At 50.0% G+C, this 23,517-nt stretch overlaps 1 protein-coding gene across 1 annotated transcript; it reads left to right on the top strand.

Moving 5' to 3' along the window:
* The first annotated feature begins 481 nt into the window (after positions 1–481).
* On the top strand, positions 482–22,877 carry TMEM72 (transmembrane protein 72). The gene is made up of 5 exons (XM_043925000.1): positions 482–810; positions 16,415–16,481; positions 18,153–18,224; positions 19,759–19,898; positions 21,310–22,877. Exons 1-5 carry the CDS (start codon positions 741–743, stop codon positions 21,786–21,788), a joined length of 828 nt encoding a protein of 275 aa, XP_043780935.1. The 5' UTR covers positions 482–740; the 3' UTR covers positions 21,789–22,877.
* Positions 22,878–23,517: the final 640 nt, after the last annotated feature.

Genomic DNA, 23,517 nt, shown 5'->3' with positions numbered 1-23,517 from the left:
CAAAGAATCATAGTAATTTCCCACATCACCTGTCAGGGATGCATATCAGGGATGAAGAAAATTCTGTATGTGGCATGGGCCTGAGCTAAGCATGTCTGATCAGAGTCCAAACGTGCCATAGACTTGAAAGCTTTCTAATCCACCTATGCACAGAAGAATAGAAGCTTGGAACTCATTTCAAAAGTTGTTTCTGTGATTTAAAGACACATGCCTCTCTCCCATACACACACACACACACACAAAGCTGCGTGCACATCGTCACCACCAAACACTGACTCTCAGACCCTGAGGCTTGAGGCCCAGGTGTGACTCTCTGGGCCTTTCTGCTGCCCAGTAAGGAACAGCCTGGGCTGGCTCCTCGGCTGATTCCCTCCTCCCAGCCAGAAACAGTTAATTGCCAGCTCCAGGCTGCCTCCAGCCCAGCCCTAATCGGCCGGATCTCAGGCGGCCACGCTGGGGCCGCACAGCAGCTCCAGACCAGGCCCTGGCTGTGCTGAGCAGTGAAGGCATTCTTCCAGGGTAATGATTAAGCCGAGCACCTGGCAAGCTGGGAAGGTGAGCCCTATTCACACCTTGGCCAGGCTGAGGTGGCCTGGACTGGTTTGGGAAGGCAGGGCCCCAGCGTGCACAAGCCCAGAGCTGGCAGCCGCAGCCTCCCGCTGCACACAGACAGCCTGGAACCTCTTGGGCCAGAGCTTCTGCTGCCTGCCCTGCTGGGACCCTGCCTCGCCCCCGGCACCATGAAGCAGCAGGTGTTCTGGACGGGGCTGGAATACACCTGTCGGCTCCTGGGCATCACCACCGCTGCAGGTAAGACCCTGCCTCCCAGCTCTGGTCCCCTGTGTGCTGGGCTCAGCAGACAGGGCTGCCCAGGGGGTGGGCACCAGCCAGTGGGGGATGGGCAGAAACACCTGGCCACATCTTCTTCACTTTCTTCCCCCAAACCCCAGAAACATGGCTCTTCAGGGCAGTGGCAGGAGCAGTGGGGTGAGCCTGGGGCTGGGATGCAGGGGCATGGTACAGAATCTCTGCTTGGCCACCCACATTCCATGTGACTTTGGGGACCCTTAGCATCGTCAACTGTGAAATGAGTTGAGGGGGCTACCCCTGCCTTCTTGGGGACTGTTGCGAGGTGGATGGGGGAGACCTAAAGGTGAAACTGTAAAGGGCCAGGCAAATGTAAGAAACGGATTCCTCCCTGTATGGACATGGAAATGGTCAATGGAGTGCACCTTGTTTTATTCAAACCACAACCCACTTCATGGAGGGAAGCTGCACTCGGGGATCCCAGGCTTCCCTTAAAGCACTATGGGTTTGGGGAAGACAGAGTTCCCCATGCTGGACTGCTCTTTCTCACCCAGCCTGATCTGGGGGCTGCTTGACTTGCTGGGAAGATGGGTGGTTACAGAAGAACCTGAGCAGCTGTGACCCTGAGTTCTGCCTGCTCACCTCCCCTGCTGAACCTGGCCCTGAGCCCTGCGCCCCCCGCGTGGTCAGGACCTCTGTTGGGAAAGTGAGCAGGCAGCACTCTGAACCCTTAGCTCTGGGCCCCACTGAGCTTTAAGGACCAGGAAGAGACACCCTCTGCTGATCAAGTCCTTGCCTTCCCACTGCTACTCACAATCTTACGCATTCATCTTGGCAAATGGGAGATGGCCCCCAGCTGATCTCAAACAGTGCTAGTCCCCAGCCCTGTCACCCAGCGATGCATGACCTGGGCAAAGCCACCTGGGTGCTCTGGGGTCGTGCTTTCTGGTCTTTAGGATAAAGATAACTGGACCTGCTGGCCAGGTGTTTTGGAAGATCAAGGATGCATGAACTGAGGGTAGCTAAGTGGAAATGAGGATGCAAGCCTCTTGAGAGAAGCCCCAGGACATACTTCAGAGCTCCAAGGGGATCTGTGTCATTCCCAAGGTAATATGCTAGCAAACAGACTTTTCTTAACCCTGAGTTAGCACACGGAGGGCTGTCGTCAGTGGTCTAATCCCACCCATCCTGTTACAAAGCAGAGCGTTGAAATTCAAGTAGGGGTAGTGACCTTACCCAAGGTCATGCTACAAGTCAGGGGGACAGCCGACCTGGAACCCTGATCCCTCGACTTTTTAAAAGGCCAGGACTCTGGCCAAAGAGCTCCCTCTTCCCAGGGTAAGAAGCCCAATGCTGCAGGGGCACTAGAGGGTCCGGAATTGCTCTGCTGAGGGTTCTGGGTAAATGCACAAATGGAGGCCTCAGCTCCAACCTCTGTTAGAACCACCATGTGGCCTGCACCTGGAGGAAAGAGCGCCAAGCCACCTTACCATCCAGCCTGGGGGAGAGAGGTTAGCCCTAAGGGTTTCTGTGTCTGGGGTTCAACCCTCTACCACTGCTGATCTGGACTTCACCCTGCCATCCTCTAAGTCTTGGTTTCCAAATATGTAAAATGCACCCCTTTCATTTGTCAGAAATCACAGTGACACTTCTCCCTGTCATACTCTGCCTGGAGGGGAGGCCTCGCTCCTGTTGGGAAGCTGTTTTAAGAGGTATATAAACTTCTAATGGATTAGCTGCAGACAGTTTAAAAGTCTGATTTATCTCAGCCAGTGGAAGGGTCTGCAGCTACACACATATAGCCCCCAACCACACACACACACATACACACTACACACATACAAACTGTGCCTCTGAACCACAACCCTTATCTCTTGCAGAAGGTTACTGTTAATGCAGAGAATGGGCCTCCCGCTTGGTTTTGATATAGGGTCCAGGTTAAATACAGGCCACTATATTGCTTTCTAATGACCAGGCTTTCCAGAAATGGTGTTTTGGGGCTTTCTAGAGTGCTAGGAGTAGGTGGGAAGCTAGAAAGAGGGGTGTTAGTCATCTTAGGAAAATCTCAAGTTTCTTTCAGCATCCCTGAACTGCTGGCCTATTTCCAATGTGTAAGATTTACAAATTCCTTATTCCCTTAAGCCTTTTTTTTTTTCCCTGAAATCCTCTGTTGAGAAGTCCAGGCCTTGTGAATAGGGGCATTGCTGCTGGAGGGGAAATCAGACTTGAGACAGAGGCTGTCACTTTGCAGAAACCCTGGGAAACGTAAAGTAGCCCTGGTCCCCCTGTGCGGAGGAGTGTGGGTTTCCTAGAAACTAGGAAAAGCGTGTGACCCAGGTCACCCAGAGTGTCACCTGCAGGGACCAGGCAGCTCCTGATCCAGCAGCCCTTCCCGGGTTTCCCTTTCCCTCTGCAGAAGGATCTGAGGCTGTCAGCAGCTCAGAAGGCACCAGGCCCTGGGGTCACACACCAGTATGGCAAGCCCAGAAGCTGTGGCCAAAGCATTCCCTGTGCAGATGCTTCTTGGCTAAGCTCAACTCTTTTTCCCCATTCGGCCCCTCTAAATGAAGCCCCACTAGGATGTCCAGGGATCCCACAGGCCACTGCTGTCCCACCCCCACAACCAGCCCCACACCACAAGTGGACACAGAGTATTGCCACTGCCAAACAAGGGTACACAGGCTTCGCAGACTTCCCCCCAAACAGAAGTGTTTTTAAAGTTAGAAAATGAGACTATTCTTGCCTTTGGATCAGTCATAAAGTTGCCAGATCATCACAGACCCACTTCTCCCCATTTACCATACACTTGGCTAGCATCATTCATTTGTACCCCTTCCCTGGCCATGGAAGGCATTGGGAGTCCCTCTTTTGCTGAGATGTGTCACCAGACACACAGACACACCTGTGACTGGTTGAGACCACCCTATCAGTCTAGTGCCCCCACCATCGGTCCATCCTGACCAGGCACAGCCTCAGGCAGGTGGGGTCATGGCGAGAGTGGATAGAGTTACACTGAAACAAAGGAAGGTTGACCAAACACTTCTTAAATCTAAAGACTGGCATTCTTTTTATCTGCAGAATTACATGATCAATTTTATTGAATGAAAGATTCGTTAAATTCTACAGTACTTAACAACTTTCAAAAGTTTCACACACATGATTTCATATAATTCCACAATAACCCTTTGTGTTTCTTTTGCCCTACTCCTATATTGCCCTTCATCCTTCTGTCTCCCCACTGGTAACCACTCATTCGTTCTGTATATCTGTAAAGTCACCGATATTTAATCCAACTACTCATGCTCTGTCTTTGAATGATTACCAAGCATGCTTTGACCAGCACCACCATGACTATCTCCAGCCAAACTCACTCCTGGACCTCATCTGGGGACAGACAAATCTGCACACATTTCCAGAGGGAATTATCACAGTAGGACCTTCCATGTATGTGTCCAGAGATACGTGACTGACAACAAACTCGAAAGTCAATTATTAATTAAAGTCACTGCCGCAGACTTACCAATGTCCATGAGGACCAAGCGCTGAGCTAAATCTCATTTTACAAATGAGGAAGTGAAGGATTAGAATGTTCAGGTAGTTTGGTTAAACAGCCAGTGAACAGCAGGTCTGGTCTTCCCAGATAGCGCAGTGGTAAAGAATCTGCCTGTAATTCAGGAAACATGGGTCTGATTCCTGGTTCAAGAAGACCCCTTGAGGAGGGGACGACAACCCATTCCGGTATTCTTGCCAGGAAAATCCTATGGACAGAGGAGCCTGGTGGGCTACAGTCCATGGGGTTGCAAACAGTCGGGCATGACTTAGTACTGAACACACAAGCAAACAGCAGGTCTGGGGTTGGAGCCCCAGTTTGCCCAGTCACAGGGCAGTGATGCAGTGGAACAAAAAGTCTGGAAGTCCATCTAGGATTCATTTAACTGGCAAACATTGACTGAGTTCCCACTTTGTGCAATGTAGGCACATGGATTAGGATGGTATGACCTCTAGCCTAGAGAAGTGCGTCTGGGGGCTGTCGGCACACATCTCCCAAGAAGATACCACACAGCCAACAAGAAAATGAGCTGGGCTTGAGATAAAGCCATTTTAAGCAAATCTTGCTTATCACAAATCAATGTGGGATCAACTTGGGGTGACTTAGGAATTTTGTTTTGTTCCAGGTTCTTGACCCATTAACCTCTTCTCTACATAAACGACAGAGCTGCATTCCTGACAGCCCCATGCCTTGCACAGCCCATTCAAATGGAGACTTGGCTTATTAATATAGACCAGGATAAAGGAAGCATTTAAACCTAGATGTTCTCATTATTTTTTAAAGAGTACAGCAAATGCATAGTCTGACTTTAGTCCTATTTAAAGCCTTTGGAAGAAAAACAACTGATGCTTCTGAGACAATCATCTTGGGCCCTTCGTACTAATATCCACTCTTCTTAAATGTATGTCCCTGTGACCTTCTCCTGCCACCTAGGGAAGCTTCATGTACTCCAACAATCTGCAGGTGGATTTATTACCCAAGCAAGACCTTATTGTTTTCAGATCTTCTAAGTGGATGTAGACTGTTTTCCACTCTGATTATTCCAGTGAGCAAATGAAATATTCCCATCTTTGTTCCACCCTCCTACCATTGGGAGATAATACATTTGGCTCAAGTATTTCTCTCTTTACTTCTTCATGCCTGAGACCTCCTTATTAGGGGCTTCCCTGGTGGGTCAGACAGTAAAGAATCCTCCTGCAAAGCAGGAGACCCAGGCTCAATCCCTGAGTTGGGAAGATTCCCTGGAGAAGAGAATGGTTACCCACTGCAGTATTCTTGCCTGAAGAATTCCATGGACAGACGAGCCTGGTGGGCTATAGTCCATGGGGTCACAAAGAATCAGACATGACTGAGCAACAGACACTTTCACGTCACTTTCTTCCTTCATAGAGTTAGAACAAAAAGTTTAGAAGTCCACCTAAGACTCTTTTATCTGGAAAATATTGGCTGAGTTCCCACTTTGCACAATGTGGACACATAGATTAGAATGGTATGACCTCTAACCTGGAGACCTGTATGATCTGACCAGGGAGACAAGCTGGTAAACACATATCCCAGTGCCTAGCTCTGAAGCATAGTACTTGGGAGGGTGAATCTGTGTCCCTCTCTACCACTTACTAGACATATGGCCTTACGCATGTCACCTAATCATTTTAAATGTCAGTTTTCTCATCTATGAAATAAGGATAATAAGTTCATCTGCCTTCTGGGGTCACGAGCATCCAATGAAACAATGACTAAAGCAGCAAACTTCATGGCACACAGATTCTCACTCAGTTCAGTTCAGTCGCTCAGTCGTGTCCGACTCTTTGCAACCCCATGAACCGCAGCATGCCAGGCCTCCCTGTCCATCACCAACTCCCGGAGTCCACCCAAACCCATGTCCATCGAGTCAGTGATGCCATCCAACCATCTCATCCTCTGTTGTCCCCTTCTCCTCCTGCCCTCAATCTTTCCCAGCATCAGGGTCTTTTCCAATGAGTCAGCTCTTTGCATCAGGTGGCCAAAGTATTGGAGTTTCAGCTTCAACATCAGTCCTTCCAACGAACACTCAGGACTGATCTCCTTTAGGATGGACTGGTTGGATCTCCTTGCAGTCCAAGGGACTCTTAAGAGTCTTCTCCAACATCATAGTTCAAAAGCATCAATTCTTCGGTGCTCAGCTTTCTTTATAGTCCAACTCTCACATCCATACATGACCACTGGAAAAACCATAGCCTTGACTAGACAGACCTTTGTTGGCAAAGTAATGTCTCTGCTTTTTAATATGCTGGCTAGGTTGGTCATAACTTTCCTTCCAAGGAGTAAGCGTCTTTTAATTTCACTGCTTCAATCACCATCTGCAGTGATTTTGGAGCCCCAAAAAATAAAGTCAGCCACTGTTTCCACTGTTTCCTCATCTATTTGCCATGAAGTGATGGGACCAGATGCCATGGTCTTAGTTTCTGACTGTTGAGTTTTAAGCCAACTTTTTAACTCTCTTCTTTCACTTTCATCAAGAGGCTCTTTAGTTCTTCTTCACTTTCTGCCATAAGGGTGGTGTCATCTGCCTATCTGAGGTTATTGATATTTCTCCCGGCAATCTTTATTCCAGCTTGTGCTTCCTCCAGCCCAGTGTTTCTCATGATGTACTCTGCATATAAGTTAAATAAGCAGGGTGACTATATACAGCCTTGACGTACTCCTTCTCCTATTTGGAACCAGTCTGTTGTTACATGTCCGGTTCTAACTGTTGCTTCCTGACCTGCATAGAGGTTTCTCAAGAGGCAGGTCAGGTGGTCTGGTATGCCCATCTCTTTCAGAATTTTCCACAGTTTATTGTGATCCACACAAATTCTCACTCAGCACTGTCTAATTTTAGAAGAATGTGTAGGACATATAGTTTGCACAGTGTGAGCTGTGGGATCTCCTTGCAGGATGGAAAAGAAAGATTCGAGGAAAGGAACAAGCTAACATATGATCCTGAGGCTAGAAAGGAAAAAGGGGCTATTCTGTGAAAGCTCTTACCCTGAGTCATATTTTTCTTCACATTTTGAGCTTGGGCCATTAAGATCACCCCACAGGACGCTGATTATTCCTACACCACATGTAGTGATGAAATCAGAGGAAAGATGGTAGCCTCATTTTATTTTTCATGGGCTAACAATTCTTTTAAGATTATTCTTTAGTCTGTGCAACCAACTGAAGAGAATTGTTATCAAGAAGGAAGGTAGTCAGAAACAAATGGCTAATGCTGGGCTGTCCCCTGAGCCTTCCTAGCTTGCCATAGGCCTTGGTAAAGATCTGATAAAAATAAAAACATGGTATGTGCAGCAAGAATGGAGAATAATTGGAGGCATAGTCATTGTTTTCTAATGCCAGGAAAGCTGCCATATGGAAGAGTGAGTGAGCAGATATATTCTCTTTGAATACAAGAAAGCATAAGAATCAAATACTTGAACCAAATACTTTGACTTGAAACCAAGACCTAGAAGAAATTTCTCTTGTGGGTTTCTACTAGAAGGATGTTATTCTGCATCAAGGTCAATATCATCAGCAGTATCAGTGAACGTCTGTAGGGTCCTTCCATGTAAAGGATGTCATCAGCAAAAGGCAGTATACTGTCCCAGGTGATTTCTTAACCTTGAATCTTATAACCCTGAAGGAAGAATTAATACTATGCTACATAGCCCTTCTAGAAACTTGAAAAGGAGGAGATGGTTCTCAAGCCATTCTATGAACTAGAATTATTGTGTTATCAAAACTAGACAAAGAAATCACAAGACCACTGGTGGCCCAGTGGTTAAGACTCTGTACTTCCAGTGCAGGGGGCACGTGTTCAATCCCTGAGTGGGCACATGCCACATGGTGTAGCTAAAAAAAAAAAAAATTTTTTTTTAAGGATACCCACAAAGAAAATGATTCAAAATGGTTAGACTTAAATGTAAAACCCAAGACTATAAAATTTCCAGACAATACAATAAAACCTTAGTAATGTGTTAGGCAGAGATGTTTTTAGGTACAATATCACAAGTTCAATTCATAGAAGAACAAATTAATAAATTGCATAACTTCAAACTTAAAAACTTCACCCTTGAAAATATAATGTTAAAAGAATGAAAAATAAATCAACAGAGACACGATGATAAATAAGCACACGAAAAAATATTCCACATCAGTAGTCATTAGGAAACTGCAAATCAAAACCACAATGAGATACTATCACATACCTATTGGAAAGGCTAGAATTAAAAAGACTTACTATACCAAATGCTGAAGTGTTGGCAAGGATGTGGAACTCTCATACACTACTGATGGAAATTTAAGATGGTATACTCATTGTGGAAATGGCTTGGCAGTTTCTTTAAAAATTAAACATACACCTACTGCATGATCCAGGTATTTTGCTTCCAGGTGTTTATCCAAGAGAAAAGAAAGTCTATGTTCATACGAAGATTGTACAAAAAGACTCATAATATCTTTATTTGTAATAGCCCAAACTAGAAACAACCCAAGTACCAATCAACAGATAAGTTATAAACCAAAGTGTATATCCACACTACTTAGCAATATAAAGGCATGAACAACTGATACTACAATATGAATAAATCTCAGAATAATTATGATGAATAAAAGTAGATAGCAAAAAAGGAGTACATCTTGTATGATCCCATTTGTATAAACTTCCATAAAATGCAAACTAATATCGAGTGACAGAAAAGAGATTAGTGGATCCCTGGGAGTGGGAACAAGGGTGCCCAGATGGCACTAGTGATTAAGAACCCACTTCCCATTGCAAGAGACATAAGAGACACAAGTTTGATCCCTGGGTTTGGAAGATCCCCTGAAGGAGGGCACGGCAATCCACTCCAGTATTCTTGCCTGGAGAATTCCGTGGACAGAGGAGACAGAAGTAGGCTACGTTCCACAGGGTCTCAAAGAGTCAGACACAACTGAAGCGACTTAGCAAGAATGTACGCCAGGGAGTGGATACAAAGGTGGGAGGGTAGGATTACAAGGACACAAGGAAACTTTGGGGGTGATAAATATGTTCATTACCTTGAGCAGAATAATAGTTTCCCTGGTATATGCATATATTAATACTTAGCAATTGCACATTTTAAATACATGCAGTTCATTGCATGTTAATTATACCGCAATAAGGCTGTTTTTAGTAGTAGATGTGTCAGCTATTTATTGCTAAAATAACGCTGTTACTTCAAAACCTTAGACATACAGCCATAAGCTTTTTGTGTGTGTGTCTGCAAGGCATGCAGAATCTTAGTTCTTGGACCAGAGATCAAACCCACATCACCCGCAGTGGAAGCATGGTCTTAACCACTAGACAGCAAGAGAAGCCCCCAGAAATAAGCTTTTATTGTTCACACATCTGGGTGAGTAGGCTAGGAGTCTCTGCTCATGTAGACTGAGTGCACTCACCTATCTGAGCATCAGACAGCTGTTGGTTCATCTAGACTCGCCTCGGCTGGGTTGATAAGGCCCCTCGTGCTCCAGCAGGCTGGCATAGACACATGCCTATGATAATGGCAGGGACACGAGAGGGTAGGTCCAGTGCCCAAGTCTGTTTCACATCTGTGCTTGTCTGTTACCTGACAATCCTGTTGTCCAAAGCAAGTCACACTGCTGAGCCCAGATTCAAGGGGTGAGGAAACAGACTTCTCTTTAGTGCAAGGGACAGCATTGGCATATAACAAAGGGTGTGGATACCGAGGGGATGAAGACTGGGGAGGCATCACTGCAACCTGCCAAGGCACTTTGGCCAATCTACAAGGCCAGACAAAGTAGACCTCTTGGATGGTCCACTATAGTCTAAGACAGAGACTCTGGTAGAGAAAGAGGACCCTCTTGCCTTCAGGTCATTCTCCCTAAACTGGCATGTGAGTGCTGATGGAGGGCTCTAAGGACCACCCTATACTCTAATCTCTTCTAACTGAATATCTAAAATTTTCTTCTATAAAATCTTGGCCTCTTCTCATATGTCTCTGAACCCTGGTTCCTAGGTGTCCGTTGAATGGCTCTCAACACCCAAGCAAACTTCCCCGCCATACTTAGAATCTGCCACAACTCCTTCTGAGTCAAGAAGCTTGCAACTACTACCTTATTATCTCATTGGATTCTTAGCAGCTAGTTCCTGCATCTCTGGGTTCTTAGAAATGGTGCAGATTTAGCTTTCAGGTCTATAGTCAGCTGTGACCCCTTCTGAACCATCCCCAGCCATTGTCATCAGATCAGTGTTTCCCTACCAGAGATGTCCCTACAGACATTAAGACCAGCAGGAGATATGCCATAGCTGTGGATGAAGAAAATCAATAAATACAACGTGGGGTGTTAAGAGGTACCTTCAGCAGCAGTGAGTATGACCTTCTCCCCCAGCTCCCCGGGCATCCAAGGCCAAGACCACTGCCTGGCATGGAAAGTCAGTGAGCATGGCCCCTAGTGACCTCTGAGAAGTGTCCTGTGTTCTCACCAGGACACCACACTGAATGCAAATACAAGTGAAAGTGTCAGTCACTCAGGCATGTCCAAACCTTTGTGACCCCGTGGACTGTAGCTCACCAGGCTCCTCTGTCCATGGGGATTCTCCAGGCAAGAATACTGGAGTGGGTTGCCTTTCCCTTCTCCAGAGGATCTTCCCAGCCCAGGGAATTAAACACAGGTCTCCTGCATTGCAGGCAGATCCTTTACTGTCTAAGCCACCAGGGAAGCTTGCATTGAATGCAAGACAGGTGTCAAAACTCAACCCAGTGGCTGAGTCAAAACAGATAAGCTTCAACCCGCCATGACGCTGGCCCTGAAGCAAAGGAAGCGGAGATCAGAATTTGTGGAGATAGCCTCTTAGCCTTAACCCTAACCCAGACAAGGCCCCATCCTCAGGAGCACATGGACTCTTAGCAGGATGCACAGAGAGGCTTACACTGAGATGTAAAGGTAGATGGGGCTTTGGACCATTTATGTCAATTGAGACTGCAGAAGGGATCTGCTAGACACAAAAATCAATGAGCAACGTTAGTATACAGAGAAGAGCTCATGAGCCACAATAAAAACATGTATTAATGGAAGGAAAGGATGAGAATAAACCCTCCCCTTTCCCCATGGCTACAGATGGGAATGCCCTGCCTCTCCTAATAATGCTATTAACCATCAACTACATTTGCACAACACTCTATAATTTACTAAGACTGAGGCTCATAGCCTGTTATGCATGTTTTATGATCCTCATTTTCTGGAATAGGAAGCAGACAAGGGAGTTACCATTTGTGTGAGGAACCGGATTCTGCTTTTCTGATCAAGCCTCCCATTCTCTTTGCCGCAGCCCAGCACACGCACCCACACTTCTGTCCAACCACACTCTGGGACCAGAACTTTGAGATGCCTGGAAGATGCTCTGCTGTGTGCCTGGCCCAGGCCTGCACCACAGGTCTAGAATCTCTGATCCCTGCTAAGGCTGATTAGAACAAACAGCTCAGGACAGCAACTCAGAAGAAAGCCCTGGCCTCTGGGAGAAGAAAATACTGTACTGTGGTTGGACACAGCTCAGACAAGAGGGAAAGAAACCAGAGGCCAGGGGATGAGATGAAGAGGCCAGGCTTGTCCACAGATGCTGATTATAACAAGACTCCAGGAAAGATGCCTCCCAAGAGACTGCGAGGGGAAGTGAGATGGAGGGGTGGGATGGGCTGTGTCGGGGTGGGCTTGTAAAGTGGTTCTGTTGGGCTGGGACCAGGGCAAGAAGATCCTACAGGATGGGTGACTGGGAGGGATGGAAGGAGTCTAAGGCCCCTCAGTGGGAATGTAAAAGCCCACATACCACTCCGCCCAGCACCACTACCACCTGCAGCACAAAGGACGATGCAACTCAGAATCAAGGCTGTTCTGGAGCAATTTTTTCTTATAGGGATGTTGTTATAATGAAGTCTTGATTCAGGAGACATGATGGCATTTGTCCCCCATCTTCATTCTCAAATCGTCAGTTCTTCTGTCCCCATCCCTAGCTCATGGCGAGAGCCACAGCGTCATTTGTTGGGGTGAGTGGCTGATGTAGGTTGGCCCATTTACTCAGAGCCAGAGCCTGCAAAACCACAGAAGATGAGATGGAAGCACAGTCTAGGAGTAGCTGCTGGGAGACACCATGAAGCCTGGGCAGGCAGCAGCCAGCAGCCAGGCAGGAGCAGGGTCAAGGCCATAAGCAGACAGATTGGCACAGAGGAAAGGAAAAGCTTCACGTTGATCAGCGTTGCCTCAGTGTCAATGGTCTGTCTTTGAGAACATGAGCCCCAAAACTAAGAGGATCAATCAGGGGAACCCTTGGCCCCAGTGTCAAAGGGCCTTATAAGCCTCCCATGAGAATCCCCTATGGATCTCTTGGCCTGAGGGGTCATGCTCCCAACTCCAGCCCCCTGCTCTACTCCTCCAACCAAAGGCCATTCCTCTGTCATTGGGCTTGCAGAACTAGCATGCTTATTGTTGATTGAGAGCTCTTGGAAGGGTGACCTCATTTCCCTTGCTCCAAAATGGGCTACCTGGAGGCTGGGAGAGCTGAAGAGGCCAGAGTCAGAGGGAGGAAGACGCTCATGTGTCTGGACCACCTGACGTCTCTCAGCACAAAACCCATTATTTTCCCCAACCCAAGCAACAACTCTGGGAGATATAACTAATTCTACACATTCCACACATGGCAAACCCAGACCAGATGGGCTAAGTGTGGGCATGTGTACTAAATCTCTTCAGTCACATCTGACTCTTTGTGACCCTATGGATCTAGCCCACCAGGCTCCACTGTCCATGGGATTCTCCAGGCAAGAATACTGGAATGGATTGCAATGTGCTCCTCCAGGGGATCTTTCCAACCCAGGGATCAAACCTTCATCTCTTATGTCTCCTGCATTGACAGGCAGGTTCTTTATCACTAGCGCCACCTGGGAAGCCCCATGGGTTAATTACTTATCCACAATTACCCACTCAGAACCAGGATTCCAACCCAACTCTTTTTCCTATTGTTATTCTCATTTTTTAAAATTTTCTTTTTCTGTTTTGGCCTCACCATACAGCATGGCAGACCTTAGTTCTCCAACCAGTTCTCAAACCCGCGCCCCCTGCATTGGAAGTGCAGAATCTTAACCGCTAAGCCGTCAGGGAAGTCCCTGTTATTCTCTCGCTGTCTTCTTTTTTTGTCAGGGAAGTCCCTGTTAATCTCTCGCTCTCTTTTTTTTTTTTTTTTTTTTGTTATTCTCATTTTTTAAGCTGCAAACAAACACTGCCTCTAGCTGCTGCTGCTGCTAAGTCACTTCGCTCGTGTCCGACTCTGTGCAACTCCATAGATGGAAGCCCACCAGGCTCCCCCATCCCTGGGATTCTCCAGGGAAAAATGCTAGAGTGGATTGCCATTTCCTTCTCCAATGCATGAAAGTGAAAAGTGAAAGGGAAGTTGCTCAGTTGTGTCTGACTCTTAGTGACCCCATGGACTGCAGCCTACCAGGCTCCTCCGTCCATGGGGTTTTCCAGGCAAGAGTACTGGAGTGGGGTGCCATTGCCTTCTCCGCACTGCCTCTAGAGTGTTCCTGAAATGCCCCTTTGACTATTGATGCTCCGTTTAAAGACATCAAAATTGCTCTCCATGTGCCAAAGGGATACAAGTTAGGGAAAGGGACTGAGTTCCCAAGAACCTCTCCTGCCATCTGCTGGTCATCCACCAGGAGCCAGTGCAAATGTACAAAGACTACGGAGGTGAATGAAGGCCCTGCCTCACCCCAGAGGTGAACAACCAGAAGCATCGCCTTGGACAGACCGTCCCTTCCCCCAGGCCCTGGGTGGGAAGATCCTTACCTGGGCTGGGCTGTATTCTTGTGCCAGAAATTGGTGATTTCATTGAGCCCCTGTGATGTGCTTGGCATTAATTAACTCACTGAGTCCTCAGAGAGATCAGCAGAACTATTAGCTGGCAAATGTGAAACTGAAATGCAGGATCTGACTTAGACATCCACGATTGGTTGGCTGATTGGTTGGTTTTACTTACACTCTCTATGCCTCCATCACCTCTTGCATAAAATAAGGGTAACATAGTACTTTCATATAAAACTGTTGTGAGGACTAAATAAGCTGTGTGGTATGCTAAGTCGCTTCAGTCATGTCCAACTCTTTGTGACCCAATGGACTGTAGCCCTCCAGGCTCCTCTGTCCATGGGATTCTCCAGGCAAAAACACTGGAGTGGGTTGTCATTGCCTTCTCCAGGGGATCTTCCTGACCTAGAGGCACTTGGGAAGCCCCTTAAATAAGTTAATAAATGCTAAATGCTGAAAACAGGACAGAAAACATAGTGAAAACTAAATACACGAATATTTGCCTGCATAACACACACACACACATACACACAGGTCCACAGTGGGAACCAGGAAATGGTCCATTGCCTGGAGGTAGAACTCTCAGTTTTGTTTTGTAGACCCTTTACTTTCTAGATGTGTCCTTGGGAGAACTACACAAGGTCGCTGAGCCTCATCTCCATCCCTGTAAAAGGGGGCATACAGAACTCCCTGAGTCGTGGGGCTGCTGGCAGGAACCAGGACATGTACAACCATTGTGTGTAATCCACTGAGTGCTCTACAGGTTATGTTAACACTGCGGAGGGGCATGAAGCTGCAGGGCATCCCTGACTCTTAACCTGGGACAAGCCAGAAGGCAGCTAGAACTTGACGAGGACAGAGGCATGGGGTCCTCCTCCACTCTAGCCCTCAAGCACAGGGCGCACTAGAACCCAATCCCTAAGGATACATTGCTATCCCCTTCCTAGATGGAAGAGCTCTGTTCCCTTCTCCCTAAAGTACTTCTGCATCCCACCACAAAGTAAGGGGTGGAAGTGCTGGCGGCTAAGTGAGGGACTGAACCCTGCATGTCAAAAGTCAGAATTTCTGCAGTGGATCAAGAGCTCAGGTCACCCAAGTATGGGAGCTTACAAGGGAATCCACCAGTGAAAAGGGGAGGCATCACTGCCCAGGGAAGCAGCCCCCAGTGCAGCAGAGACAAACGCCCATGCACCGGCAGCTGAAAACAGCCCAGCCCTAACTCTCTGGGGAGCAGACGAGGTGAAGTCACCATTTGGCAAATACCAGTGTGGGTCATCAGAGCCTACCGAGAGAAATGTAGGGTGCATGGGCTGTAACATAGGATGCAAGGACTGTAATGCAGGGTGCATGGACTGTAATCAGATAGGGCCAGAAAGAGATCTGATTCGTGGGTCCCTATGGTGGGAAGAACATTTCCAGACAATCTGCATGCTGTCTGTGGCGTTTCTTCCTCGGGCAAATGGGTTGGAGCCACGGCTGGTTGAGTGAAGCCATGAGAGTGAGGAGACAGCCAGGACCCAGCAAGTCCGCAGAGCTGGATCTGAGATGGATTCACCCTGGACAAATGGGAGTTCAAGTATTCGAGCCCAAACACCAGCTGCCAAGAAAAAATAGGAGGCAAGACGAGGCTGAGCCGCATCTTGTGTCTGAGCAAAACCCCACGGACTTCATCAGCATTGGGTCCAAAACGATGAGCCAAGAGTGTTCAATGCAACCGCCAAGCCAGCAAGTGAAAATGAGGCCATGGAAATAGCAAGAATAGTGATCTGGGCAAGGGAAGGGGGTGGGGGCAGGTCCCACGGCCAAGCACTGAGGCCCAGACACACAGCACCCATGGGCCTATAGGATGGTGAGGGCCCTTCAAGCCACTCCACGTGGAGGACAGCTGTGGAGCCTGGGGCTCGGGGCCTGTCTGTGGGCTGTTTCGGGGGACACTCAGGGCAGCATGACCAATATGGAAGAGGACAGGCATCTTCTCTGGGGAGGCTGGATTAAAAGGCCTCTGGGCTTCTGCATAAATCCCCTCCAGTTCCCAGAGACCAATCCAGAAGTTTCCTTGCCCTCCTTCCCGGCCACAGCGCCTGGTGCCACATGGAGAAGAGTTCCCCTGGCTCCCAGTGCCCAGGGGATGGCTCACTCCATGGCCAAGGAGCCTCCACAAGGCACTGCCGTGGCTGGAGCACCCGGGCCCATCCTTCCCTCCTCTTCTTCCTCCCTTAGTGCTGATCGGCGTGGGCACTGAGACCTTCCTCCGGGGACAGTTCAAAAGCCTGGCTTTCTATCTGCTGTGAGTATGTGTGCATGGGCCCCTCCCTGCCAGTATGTTCTACTCCAGCTTACCCCAATCCTTCTGCTGAGATTCACCCACAGCACCTCCCCACATCCTACACAAGCTCTGTTCTGTCCCAAAGGTGAAAGGAGTAACAGGGGCTTCTAGAATATCCTCTTGTTTGGAAAGGACTTTAGACAGATCATCCCACAAACCAACCAATCAGCATTCCATCCATCCATCCATCCATCCATCCATCCATCCATCCACCCACCCTTCCACCTACCCATCCATCTATACACCCACCCACTCCTCCACCTACCCATCCATACACCTATCTATCCATATCATCAATCATTTCTTTATTCATCAAACATTAAGCAAACTCTTTTTTAGAGAGATGGGAATCAGTTCAAAGGATTCTCTGTTTGAGCTCCTCTGTATGCCAAGCACAGTTAAATGTTTTGTTTACATTATGTCCTTTACCTTTGACAGAGTTATAGGAGAAGTGCACACTACATAGTCTGTTTTGCAAATTAAAAGAATTCAGAGGAGTAAGCAGCTCAGCCCACATCACCAAGCCCAAGACCAGCAGGGCCCAGATTCATCCACCTGGGTCCCTTTTGTTTCTCAACCTCTGTCTTTCTCTTCTGCCAGTTGCCTCTGCAAATGGCCCCTAGTGGGAAAAAAAAAAAAAAAACCTGTGCAGGGGTGATGAGCGCTTGGGGTCCCTGCCCTGCTGGTTCTGACAACCCAGCTTCTCGGCAGGCCACCTCGAGGGACCACCAATCTGCCTGCAGCATCACCAGGCTGCATCCTCCACCCCCACCTGCTCCCATCCACACCCGCCCGCATCACTGTGCCTCCCCAGGGCTGCTCCTCAGAGCAACCTCCTTGGTTTGCTATTAATACATGGATCACACCCATCAGCTCCCAATCCCATTCTCTCCTTCCAGTCCATCTCCACTCTACCACTTTAGCCACTTAAAACTAGGTCCTTCTGACAATCTTCAGTGGATCCCACAGCCTCCAGCCTACACTCCTTTGTCATCCTCTGGCCTCTGTCTTATTTCTTATCCCTCAGTTTATACCCCAAGAACTTCTGACTCTTTCTCAAACTCACCCATGTCACCTCCCCTCTAAGCCATTACTCCATCCTATAGAGTGCAAGAGAACCTTCCCAGTCACTCCAGCATTCCCAGAGCCTGATATTTTGCCCTGCGTGCCTCCAGAGCCTGGAGCCCCCGCCAGACAGAAGTGACTTTTCCTGGCTCCAAAGGCCCTTCATGTCTTACTGAGCCTGTGCCCGGCCACTGTGCACTGTCTTCCTGGAATCTGGAAGCAAGGCAGGCCTTCCCTCACTCCACATGGCTGCCTAGTTCGTCCACAGTCCTGGTGACCCTGGGTGGATGGATATGCCTGCCAGTGTCCAAGCAGCAGTGTTGGGGGTCAAGGTGGTCTTCACTGCTGGCCTGTAGGTCCCTCACCTACCTCTGGTAGCCCAGCCCAGCACAGGGCCTGGCATCCAGGAAGCTCCTAGTGGCTGTTGGCTGGATGGCAGGATTCGGTCAAGAAACTCCCGGTCAGTTGTTCAGCTATACGCAGAAGCCCAGGAGGCCAAGGTGCCGTGAGCAAACTCCCAAGGAATGTGAAGAGTGTGTCTGGCCTCCCTCACCTATCTCCACACAGGTTCACAGGAGCTGCCGTCTCTGTGAGCGAAGGGGCCTACTTTGTGGCTCAGCTGCTGTCCATCTGCTTCCAGTAAGTAGCCTCTGGAGCTCCCCCAACACCCCCAGTCCCAGACACCCCAGATGCCTCCACCCATGAGCACACGACTGCGAAGTGTTCTGCTCCCAAAGCAGCAGTGGATGGGTTCCCTCCCGACCCTGCAGTGAGCCCCAGCCCAGACTTGGAAGTGGACTGACACACCCACCAGGGCCTGAATCCACCGAGTCCACTTGCAAAGTCATCCTCATCCTCCAGAAACACCCGGTCACCGTACCTGCCATCTGAGTCGGCCACCAAGGGGCAGAACCCCGCAGAAGGCCAGCTTGGACCATGCAGAGCTGGGTTTGAGAACTGACTCTGCCTCCTGCCAGGATGCACGGATGAGTCAGGGCCTTGGCCTCCAGGCCCATTTGTGGGGCAGGACTGCAGACCTTGCAGGGTCTCGGGAGGCCACATGGCCACAGAGGCCTGTACCTCTGCCCACTCGTGTTCAGCTCACAGAAGCTGTCGTCAGTGTGGCCAAGGACTCGTCCTGGGCCACATTCTCAGAACCTACACAGTTGGGTCTCTAGGCAGTCAGCATGAAGAGTCAGACTTCAAATCCAGCTGTCCTGTATCTTGCAAGGCCACTGGCTGCCTCCCAGGGTCACCAGCCCTGAGGCAGAAGTCTTCCCCCATTCCTGCTGAACACCACTGCTGAGGGACCCCTGCAGCTTCTCAGGGCAGGGGAGGGTGCTGCCCTCACCCTAAAGGGGCATTTTACCCTCGACTTCCTCCATTCCCACCCTGGGTTTGTCACAAAATAATGACCACCAGGGGGCACCAATAGACCATGGCAGAAGGCTCTGGTCCCACATAACCCAGCCATACCTTTTCTGCAAAGTGAGCCTGGGCTGTGTGCAAAGTCCGGCTTTAGGCCAATTCAGAGGGTGAAGGAGGGGGAACTAAATGCAAACACTAACTTCCTTTGCAACTTGGAGGAAGCATCCTTAAGGAAACCTGCTCAGCATCAGACCTCTACCAGGCCCATGTGTTAGCCCTTGCGTGCCAGTTAACATAGAAGCCCCTCTAGGCCGATGCCATCTCATGTCTAGGCAAGGCCCCTTTGAGCGGGGTACAGCTGGATTCCAGCCCTGTCGCCCAAGTGTCCAGGCCCTCTGTACAATGCACAACCCTCACAGCTGTCCCATCCAAGTGTTCCCCGTGCTGCACACCTTCTCCACTGCCCTGTGAACTCACAAGGTGCCCCTGGGTCTCCTACTCTTCTTCCCACCGCCTTTGCAGCATCCTGAGAGCATTTACCTTCCTCCGCCTAGACCAGACAGCCGTGGCTGCACGGCCTTTCAAAAAAACTGTTGGAGACCCTCTGGAGAGGCTCGGGCAAGGCCCCCTAACTGTGAAACCCACAGTGAGGAGTTCGCCTCCTGGGAGGAGTTCAACCAGAGGCCACTGCAGAGAACCCCGGCCATAATGGAACCCAGTCCCAGACTCTGAGGGCTTTTTACATTGCTGGGACTTTTCCGGGCGCCTCCCTACTTCCTGCCAATCCTGGACTTCCTCCCCGCAGGTGTCAGCCAGGGTCCCTGGCCTACAGAGCAAGAGAGAAGGCCCACTGGCTGGGCTGCTTCCAGAGGTTCCTGGCCTACATGCTGCTGTCGGTGGCCTGCTTCCTCCACCCTGTCCTGGTCTGGCACGTGACCATCCCAGGTAGGAGCTCCAGGAGGCAGTGGAGGCAGACAGGCTCCGGCCGAGGGTGGGCTCTGAGCAGGAGGGTCTGAATCCCCCTCTCATGGGCCTCAAGTGATGCTGGTTCTAGGGCCCCACTGGCCCCTTCCTGGCATAGACTGTAGGGATGAAGAATTTATCAAGAGGCAGGAACATCCCAGGAAACGCATTTTTCCTGTAAATGTCCAGAGGTTATACCCACAAAAGCAAACTGACCTTTTCTCCAATTCTTGTGTGTGATCTGAGCTTTCAGAGGGAGCGAGATGATCACTTCTCCATCCAAACCTTTGTGTCTCCTTAGCCCCTACCCATTCAGGTTCAAACTCCTCACCTGTTTGAAAGGCACACTAAATGGGACCCCCAAAGGCCTTCAAAATCCCTCTATTTATCCCCCTCTACTCACCCTGCTAGCCAGCCCAGTTTTCTAATCTCAGAAGCCAGAAACGGATGCTTCTACCTCCTGCGTTTCAATGAAGCCTTTTTCTGCTGGGACACTTCTCTCTCCTCCCTAGCTGTGAAAACTGCACCCTTCCTCAATACCCATCTACAATGCCAGGAAGCCGACCGCCTTTGGAAATGAGGTTCAAAGGCAGAGCCTCCTCTTCTTCCCTGTAGTTTCCACCCTAGCCTCTCAGATCTATCCTCACCTCTCAGGGCCACTCCAGGCAGCATTCAGTAGAGTCAGACTCAGCACGGCCAAGGTCAGAGTGAACCACAACCTCCTACCTTTAGAAAGAGTGAGATACACGGGAGGCTCCGGCCCTGGCAGGCAGGAGAGCCACCTTCACCCTTTCCTCTGGACCAGGAGGGGCTCCCAGCAGGAGACAGAAGGGCCTCTGGCCTGGAGGCTGCATGAGGGGCCAGGAGGGGAGTGAATACAGTGCCGGCTGCTCCCAAAGGGCTTTGCAACTTCCTCTGTGTTTACTGGAGGCAGGTGGTAGTAAAGGAGGTTGTCCCCACTCCTGGGAACAGAAGGAAGCTCCAATCAGCAGTCGGATCCTGGTATCCAACCTAGAGTCCAGGTTTGCTGAAGGCATTGCAGGTCCAGACACAGCAAGCCATCCCTGAGAGGGAGGCTGAGCACAGTGAAGGGAGAACAGGCAGAAACAACACAAGGACCAGCTTCCTACACGAAGGGGGTTTCAGGCACAGGGTCTCCTGGCTAATGGTCGCGGTGAAGACCCCAGCATAGACTGGCCCTGCTGACATCCCCTGCTGGCCAGGCATCAGCCTGCCACAGTGTCTGATGTGGGTGTGTGAGGACAAGTTAGGTGTGCCGGCTGGAGCACTGGGGGCCTAGGTGTGGCTGCACAGGCCGCCTGCACAGGGACGGTGGGCATCTGGCTCTTCTCGAGGATGTGTCCAGCATCCTAACCTCCCAGATCTCTCCCAGGCTCTATGCTCATCATCACCGGTCTGGCCTACTTCCTGCTGAGCAAGCGGAAAAAGAGCAAAGCTGCAGCAGAGGTGCTGGCCCTCCCAGAGCAGTACACAGACCCTTCTAGCAGTGTGGTCAGCACCACCGGCTCTGGGGACACCGAGCAGACCTACACCTTCCACGGAGCCCTCAAGGAGGGACCTGGCTCCCTCTTCATCCACGTGAAGAGCATCCTGAAGGGGACGAGGAAGCCCAACACCCTCCGACGCCCGGACACCCTGACGGAGCTGACTCTGGAGCCGGCTGACTCACTGGCCAAGAAGAAGCAGGTGCACTTTGAGGACAGCGTGGTGAAAATCATACCGGCCCTGGCAGAAGGCCCAGATGATGGGGACAGCGAGCCGGAGGAGACCACCTCTGACACCACCCCCATCATCCCGCCCCCCGAGGCCCCACTCTTCCTCTCTTCCCTTGCGAGCCCCGGCCTCTTCTGAGCTGCTCTTTCCAGGCTGGGGGATGCTCAGCAAGGAGTCTGTATAGATATATGGTCCTGCCAGGAATTCCCTGGTGTCCAGGGCCCCTCGGGGGAGCTCAGAGTCTTCACAGGTCAGCTCTTTAGGGGTTACCAGACATCCCCATGGTGGTTGGGCCTCTGGGGCCATTGGGCAGCAGGACAGGTCCTGTGGAGACCATGAGGGTGGCACAGATGAAGCTCATGCTGCCTCGAGCCCTCACAGGGTCCTCCCTCCTGGACCCAGATCGGAGAAGTCCTTGTGCTTCCCTAAAGGAGATCGTCACTCCCACCTCACACAAGGCATCAGCCCAGAAGTCCTGGGGCTTCTTCGGCTCCTGAGCCCGGATCCTACACTCTACACTGTCACAGCCCATCTCCTCTCTGATGTAACATAGCTCTGCAGGCCCAGCAGTGCTCTGGCAGCTTATGCATCTCAAAGGCAGGTGTTGACGACCGCCATGGTCCTGAACTCCAACTGAGAGTGTTCGGGGACGGGAAGCGGGGAAGGAAGGCAAGGTGGCGAACCTCCAGGGTGGGAGCAGCGCTGAGGAGTAGGCTGCATTCTTTGCGTGCTCCAGGGCTGGCGCCAGGCAGCAGGAGTCACAGAGCCACTCAGGGAGACAATGCGGCTCTGTGCTCACTGCAGGGAGAGCGGGGCTGGGACAGTGATGCTCATTCCAGAAGCATCGCTGAGGGCTCCCTGTATCCCCACCACATGGGTTCTCAAGATTCCAAGCAGATGATGTAAATTAAAAGAGACTGTGAGCCGACAATCTTCGGCCGTGAATGCCAACATACATGACAAGGCGCATGCTGTGTGCAGGGGCCACGGGGCGGTGCCTTGGAGACTCACACAGCTTGGAGACGTGGCTCTGGCCTGCTTGGTGACTGGTGGCAGAAGAGGTGAGAAATGTATGCTTGTTCAAAATGGAAGAGAAGGAAGGAAGAGCAGGGGAAAGAGGGGAGATAGGAAAGTGGGCAGGGAACAGGCCAGCCCTGTGCCACAGGGCCATGGAAGTAACAGTTAACCCAGAATGAACAAATAAAGTTGAATCAAATATTCAGTTAAGAAAACTGCAATATATATTTCTAAAAAGTGTTCTCTGGTCCTTCAGGTGGTTGCAAGGCAGAACAGATGTGTTATTCTTCATAAGTAATCTTAATTAATGAGCAATTATATTATATAATGCTTCCCATTCGTGTGTGTGAGCAAACACTAGGGTTCTGCAGAATAGCCCTTAGAGCACATGCTTTGAGGTTTAGGTAAGAAACACGTGCTTATTCTTGTACACTTTTCCATATTCCCTACAAGTTATTTCACAAATGAATGGAAATAGCCAACCAAAAGCTGGTATCAGTGTGGTGCCTAAACGCAGCAGGTGTCCCAAACAAGCAGACTCCTTCCTGGAGACAGGGGTAGCGGGGGACAGTTCTTCTGTAAAACCAAGTGAGAAAGGATACTCTCATAAGCCCTCAAAGGTGGAAGCTGCAGAGTTGTTTCTTTAGCCGCCACCAAGGAGGAACTTCAGGAGTCACTGTCCGGGGAGAATGAGTAATACGGATCATGGGTATGTGTAGGCAGGGATTGTGCTGGATTCGTAATGGGCCAGGGTTCTCAGGCTGGCCTGCTGTGCACCCAGGGAGCCCAAGTGGGAAGGAGTTAAGGTCCCCACCTGTCATGGGGGGCGGGGGTGGAGGTGATGGGCAGA

Source organism: Cervus elaphus, chromosome 15 (genome assembly GCF_910594005.1).
Source record: "Cervus elaphus chromosome 15, mCerEla1.1, whole genome shotgun sequence".
Lineage (NCBI taxonomy): Eukaryota > Metazoa > Chordata > Mammalia > Artiodactyla > Cervidae > Cervus > Cervus elaphus.
Note: the sequence above shows the minus strand (reverse complement) of the source record. Positions and strands in the feature narration are given on the sequence as shown.

Coding starts and splice junctions, on each gene's coding strand:
- TMEM72 (XM_043925000.1), top strand. CDS start 741: ATGAAGCAGCAGGTGTTCTGGACGGGGCTGGAATACACCTGTCGGCTC. Junction 811..16,414: donor GGGCATCACCACCGCTGCAG/GTAAGACCCTGC, acceptor TTCCTCCCTTAG/TGCTGATCGGCGTGGGCACT. Junction 19,899..21,309: donor CTGGCACGTGACCATCCCAG/GTAGGAGCTCCA, acceptor GATCTCTCCCAG/GCTCTATGCTCATCATCACC.